Source organism: Chelonia mydas, chromosome 2 (assembly GCF_015237465.2).
Source record: "Chelonia mydas isolate rCheMyd1 chromosome 2, rCheMyd1.pri.v2, whole genome shotgun sequence".
In the NCBI taxonomy this organism is placed as follows: domain Eukaryota; kingdom Metazoa; phylum Chordata; order Testudines; family Cheloniidae; genus Chelonia; species Chelonia mydas.
This window is the reverse complement of record NC_057850.1, coordinates 173449651-173455650: the sequence shown is the minus strand read 5'-3', so window position 1 is coordinate 173455650 and position 6000 is coordinate 173449651. Positions and strand designations below refer to the sequence as shown.

The 6000-nt window shown below is 38.9% G+C and overlaps 1 protein-coding gene and 1 long non-coding RNA gene across 3 annotated transcripts in view; one reads left to right on the top strand and one right to left on the bottom strand.

Annotated features, from left to right (window-relative positions):
- The first annotated feature begins 250 nt into the window (after positions 1-250).
- LOC122464648 (probable G-protein coupled receptor 141) lies at positions 251-5942 on the top strand. Of its 2 annotated transcripts, XM_043540590.1 has the most exons (3): positions 251-263; positions 2030-2104; positions 3648-5942. In XM_043540590.1, the coding sequence occupies exon 3, from the start codon at positions 3679-3681 to the stop codon at positions 4540-4542; it is 864 nt and encodes a 287-aa protein (XP_043396525.1). In that variant the 5' UTR covers positions 251-263; positions 2030-2104; positions 3648-3678; the 3' UTR covers positions 4543-5942. The 2 variants fall into 2 exon arrangements, with proteins under 2 accessions (XP_043396525.1, XP_043396524.1); XM_043540589.1 differs by lacking the exon at positions 251-263 and having other exon boundaries at positions 1977-2104; positions 3648-5625.
- LOC122464649 overlaps positions 2081-6000 on the bottom strand; it is a 33080-nt gene continuing 29160 nt past the window's right edge. The window contains exon 3 of the long non-coding RNA XR_006288867.1: positions 2081-3349. This is a non-coding gene — a long non-coding RNA (uncharacterized LOC122464649). The remainder of the gene's footprint in view (positions 3350-6000) is intronic.

Below are 6000 nucleotides of genomic sequence, written 5' to 3'. Positions count from 1 at the left end.
GAAGGATATAAGAGAGCGGTGGAAGGCAGGTATACCACTCTCAGGATGAGCAGGTCCCTGTTTCCCTGGATAGCCAAACAAAGGCTACCCCATGCCAGTTAAGACACCTGACACCAATTAACCAGTTAAGACCATCAGGCTAATGGAGATACTGGAAGCAATCAAGGTCCCACTCATACTGCTTAAAAACTCTCCTTCCAGTTGCCTCGACAGAACCCCAGGTGAAAGGAGCTGGAGGAGAGGAAGTGTGGCTGAAGCCTGAGGTAAAGGTGAAGCTAGAAAAAGGGGACCACTGGGAAGTGGCCCAGGGAATCAAAGCAGCTCCAGTGGTGAAGGGGAAGCCGCCAACAGCTGCTACCATTAGGGTCCCTGGGCTAGAACCCAGAGTAGAGGGTGGGCCCGGGTTCCCCCTCCCGCTCTACAGAGACCCCATTGAGAGGGGAAGCACGACTTGGTCCAGACAGGAGGCTGGACTGCGCCTACGAAGCTCAAAGGAGCAACAGAGACTGTGGGGTATTCCCCCTCCCCACTTCCCATACTGGCCTGTGATGAAAGTAGCTTGGTAGGCTGACCCTTGCCTCTACCCTGAGAAAAGGGAAGTCACATTGAGGACCTTAGCGAGCTCCTGAGGCCACTGAATCCGCACATAAGCACAGGACCCACCAATACAAGCTCAGAGCTTTGTCACAGTACCTTCTTTGCATTTTGTCAAATTTGCAATGAAAGTGTTCTTAAATCAAACAACATATGCTGGGTCATCATCTGAGACTGCTATAACATGAAATAGAACACAGGTAAAGCCAGGAGCAGGAGACATGCAATTCTCCAGGGAGTTCAGTCACAAATTTAATTAACACATTATTTTAACGAGTGTCATCAGCATGGAAGCATGTCCTCTGGAATGGTGGACGAAGCATGAAGGGACATAAGAATGTTTACAATATCTGGCACATAAATACCTTGCAACGCTGGCTACAGAAATGCCATGTGAACACCTGTTTTCACTTCCAGGTGACGTTGTAAATAAGTGGGCAGCATTATCTCCCATAAATGTAAACAAACTTGTTTGTCTTAGCGATTGGCTGAACAAAAAGTAGGACTGAGTGGACTTCTAAGCTCTAAAGTTTTACATTGTTTTGCTTTTGAGTGAGGTTATATAACAAAAAATCTACATTTGTAAGTTGCACTTTCACGATAAAGAGATTGCACAACAGTACTTGTATGAGGTGAATTGAAAAATACAAATTCTTTTATCTTTTATACAGTGCAAATATTTGTAATAAAAATAATAATATAAAGTGAACACTGTACACTTTGTATTCTGTGTTGTAATTGAAATCAATATATTTGAAAAAGTAGAAAAACATCCAAAATGTTTATAATAAATTTAAATTGGTATTCTAGTGTTGTTTAACAGAACAATTAAAATGGTGATTAATCGCAATTAACTTTTTAAATCAAGTTAACCTGTTTTGAATTAATTGTTTGAGTTAACTGATTAATTTTCAGCCCTAATTCAAACAAAACCCCACAAAGTACCAGAAAGATCACAAGCAAACGAGATTGACAGGACCGAGAGGCCTTTCCGACTCTGCACCTCTCTCTGCTCCAGGGTGACCTTCAAGAGTCAAACTCCTTCCCACAGTCCCCAAGCAACTGAGCCTTCACAGACCTTTTACAGGCAACATCTCTCTCTCTCACAACACACACACACAACTTCTCAGCTGAGTCTGATAATCAAAGAGGGCTGGCTGGTGCCACATCCCCTAGTCTTTAAAGGGACAGACTACCCTGCTACACCATCTAACTTGAAAAAGACTAGCCAACTCCTGGGCAACTCGAACCTGCTCAGACCTGTACCTCCCACAAGTTCACACAAAATGCTACTCTGTGGCATTTGGAAACTTTTAGTCCTTAGTGTGTGGTTAGGAAAATAACACTAGTAGCTCCTTCCTGTAGGTGGGTAGACAAAGCGAGAGTATGCCTACAGGAAGGCTGCTAATACGTGTTGCTTTCTCTTTACGGTGAGATTGAACGCAATGTACCATGCGATGTATGAAACGGAGAAGGAAGAAAAGAAATCAGGATAATAACACATTAAGAGGTAACATTTCTTCTTTGTATTTCAGTTACAAATTACAATAGATAGTGACAATATTATTCCTGAGTAATGCAATGAAACTATAGGCATGCAATGCTCTAATTATCCTGTTTGTAACAACAAAAATGCGTACCTGTACAAAGCTTCTATTGAAATATTAATAATATATACTGGAACATTAATTTAAGTTGAGAGTGAAAAGGCAGAGTTATTAATGCTTATTAAACATTCTTAGTCTTTTTAGTGTACTGTATATCAAAGTTGTCAGTTCTGCAAATTTGACGTGAAATTCTGTCAGTTGTACATTTTTTACTATTTTAAATTTTTTTAAATGTATATTTAAAAGGAATGAAAGGAAAGTCTTTTTCTGATTCTGGACTGTAACTTATTCAATATAATATTAGAGTTTATCTGTCTATTACTTTCTGCATTCCACGAATGCTTTAACTAGTTTTTAGTAAAAGTTTGGAGTTTATCTGAAAGCATTTTAGGGGTCCGCAAATGAAAAAGTTTGAAACCACTGACATAGAATATTTTATATATGAACAGGAATATGTTTAAGAACCGCTAGTTAAACTAAATTATTGAAACCAAGTTCCTGAACAATAGGAATCTGAGCCCAATCTACTATTCTAATCTGTAAACCATTGTTATAAAGTTTATTTTGCTTTAAGGCTCATATTTTTAAGAGGTGGGATTTCATGCAATACAGGTATGCACACAATTTATATGCAGTTACTGTACTGATGTGTGCAAACTGAGTAACTGCTTGAGAACAGGAAGTTGGGCATCCATCTACCTAGTTGTGTGCATAACTGCAATAACTATAAATACATCACATGCATACATTTATATTTAGCATGTGCAAGTGGACCTATACCTTTTAGAAATTTGGTCCTAAAATAGTTCACAGCTCTTTCCCACCCCCAAAAATAGAGGGGTGTAGGTAAAATTCTGTAGATAGAAGATTGAAAGGATAAGGTGATGGGATATGGAGCCATTTACTTCTAGCATGCTGGCTCTAATTCAGCCTAGGAATCTAGTGACTGAAAGCTGTTACCATCTTCTGGTTCTTCAGTAGCCTAAGTTAAATTAAAATGGTGGTCCACATCATGCACACAAACATGTTTACATATTCCAACAACAGTTTTCATCTTCAAACTTAACTTACAAAATAACAGGGTTTTTGTTGTTGCTTTTTAAAATGATGAACAGATGCTATCTTGGCTATTCCAACTATTCACATATCTGGAGGGAAATAAGAAAAGAAAAAATAGATCCAAGTTCATGGACAAAAAGTTTGTAAATATGCAGCCAGTATAAAAATAACACATGTAATCTAATGAGTGCTATATATCAGGACCGTGTATTTTTATATTCATAAGAATATATAGTTATGTAGAGTACACCATTTTCACACACAATCCAGGAAATGTTATTTCATGAATTTGTGCCATTCTATAATTTAAAAAAACAAGAGTAGCCACAGAGAAAGCACAGATTAAATACAGATTTTAAAATGCAACTTCTATTGTTGTATTTTTAGGTAACCTTGAAAAGAAAAGAAAACTTTCGAGATGTTTAACACAAGCTCAGCACAACAGGATTTTCCCTCCAATGGAACACTGCCACAAAACTTGGAGAGACTGCATTTGATTTTGATAGCACTATATAGTGTCAATCTGGCAGGGGGCATTGCTGGAGTCATTGTGATGGCCCTTCAATTGTTTCAAAGGAATATACAATCTGTGATGACCATCATTATCATCAATCTCATGGTGGTACATTCCATTCTCTTACTCAGTCTTCCTTTCCGCCTTACCTATTACATTTCATCTGAATGGAAATTTGGGTGGTTCACCTGCAAAATGTTTAGTGCCATGATCTATGCCCACATGTACATCACCTTCATTTTCTATGTCGCTATTATTATAATACGCCTCTTGAGACTGGAATTTCGGAGGTGGTACACTAAAACCTGGATTGCTGCTGTCTGGTTTGTGGGAACTGTGATTATCTTCCCTATTTTTTTGTCATATTATGGCACCTCTAAAAACTATAACCATTCTAAATGCTTTCAGTTCCACAGAGATATTCAGGAGCAGGGTATGATGATAGCAAACTACTGCATGATTGGTATTATGGTGGCAACAGTCTCTGCACTCTTCATAATCCAATTAGCTGTAATCTTTCAGTTAGCAATGAAGTATTGGCCTGACATGAACTCACGTGTGGAATTCAGGGCTCAGATGAAGAGCTTTTTTTTCATCCTGGTAATACTAGTCTGCTTTATACCTCATCATGTATTCAGAATATACTACATCCAGAATTTTCCCCTGGAGGATGACCATGACCTATTCCTATACAATGAAATTTTCTTAGCTTTCACAGCACTGTGCTGCTTGGATATGTTATGCTTCATAGCAGGAATAGCCCATTAAACTATGAACTACTGGTACAGCAAACCTTGATTTTGTCTCTTCTTGGAAATAAGAAAACTTACTCAAGAGTTTACTGAGTTACAAGGACTACTGACTTTTCCATATGAGGACAACGTTATTTGGATTTCTATAATTTTCATTCTTTTGTAGCCCACTAGGAGACAGAAGTTGTTGGTTCTCATTTTCTATCCTGAGGGTTGATATGTCATGATGCATAAGTATTCCTCTAATCTTTGAAGTTGCCTGAGTATATTGGCTTTGCAGCAACAGCAAATTTCACCAAGAATTCTCTTTGCTCATCTCTAGTGATTCTATGTAGTCAGCCCTTCTCATTTACTCAAGAGTTTCTCAGTGAAAATAGCTCACTTTACACAATAAATCTGCTCTCACAATTAGCTCATATTGAGGATGGTATATAAACATAGAACAACCTCTAACTGGCCAAAGGTTAGGACGAATTTTCCTCCTGGAGTACATTATTGCAGAATTGTCCATTCTGAGGTTTTTATACCTTCCCCTGAAGCACCTGATACTAGAGACCACAACATTTTATACCTTTCCCTTATGCGCTTTGCAATAGTGTTTTTGAATTAACAAGAAAATGAACTGTGTCCAAAGAGTGGAAAAATGAGCTATGTTGAAAGAGTGGGAAAAGAGAATTGGGAGCAAGGCTTAAATTAAATAGGTGGGTCCAATCCCCCTTTTCTTCTCCTCAACACATCTATACCAGCTTTTTATTTCTTGTGCCATCTTCCCCTAACTCTCTTACTCTCCTCATTTAAATATGCTAATTGGTAATTTAAATACAGACACAAAAGGTCAAGCTTTTCAGACATTTGCCCAGTGTCACTTCTACGGCAGAACGGCAACTACTGCTGATACTTCTGGGGTTCTGGCCATATGGACTGGAGCTGTAATGCAGTCTCAAGTGGTCTGGTCCTTCAAGAGAACAATAGCCCTGACACAAGGGAAGTATTTTATCAGCCTCCAAAAAACAGAAGTAAATCATCTCTCTGATGACTATTTTTGCTTAATGTTCTTAAATTGTATTGTTGATTTCCAGAGCTGGATGCTGTGTTTCTCAGGTTCCCGATGTAACTGAAAGTGATACTAGAATAATTTAAGTAAATGAAAATTGTTTCAATCAGCTCTATGCGCATGTGCGTGTGTGGGGGTGTATGTACAACCACTTGTTGCTACATAGGCTTACTTCCTCCTCTCCCCTTACACTCGTATCATGTTCCTTGTCAGCCTCTTGTGACCCCGGGGATAGGACATCAGTGGTTAATAGCCGTCAGTGGTTAATAATAGCACCTTCTCCCGGGGAATTCTGTCTTCTCTTTTCCCTCCCAGGGGTGCTGTAAAAATTTGTATAGTGAGGGTGCCAAGAGCCATTGAACCAAACTGTAAACCCTGTATATAATGGAAACCACTTCAAGCCAGGGGGTGCAGCAGCAC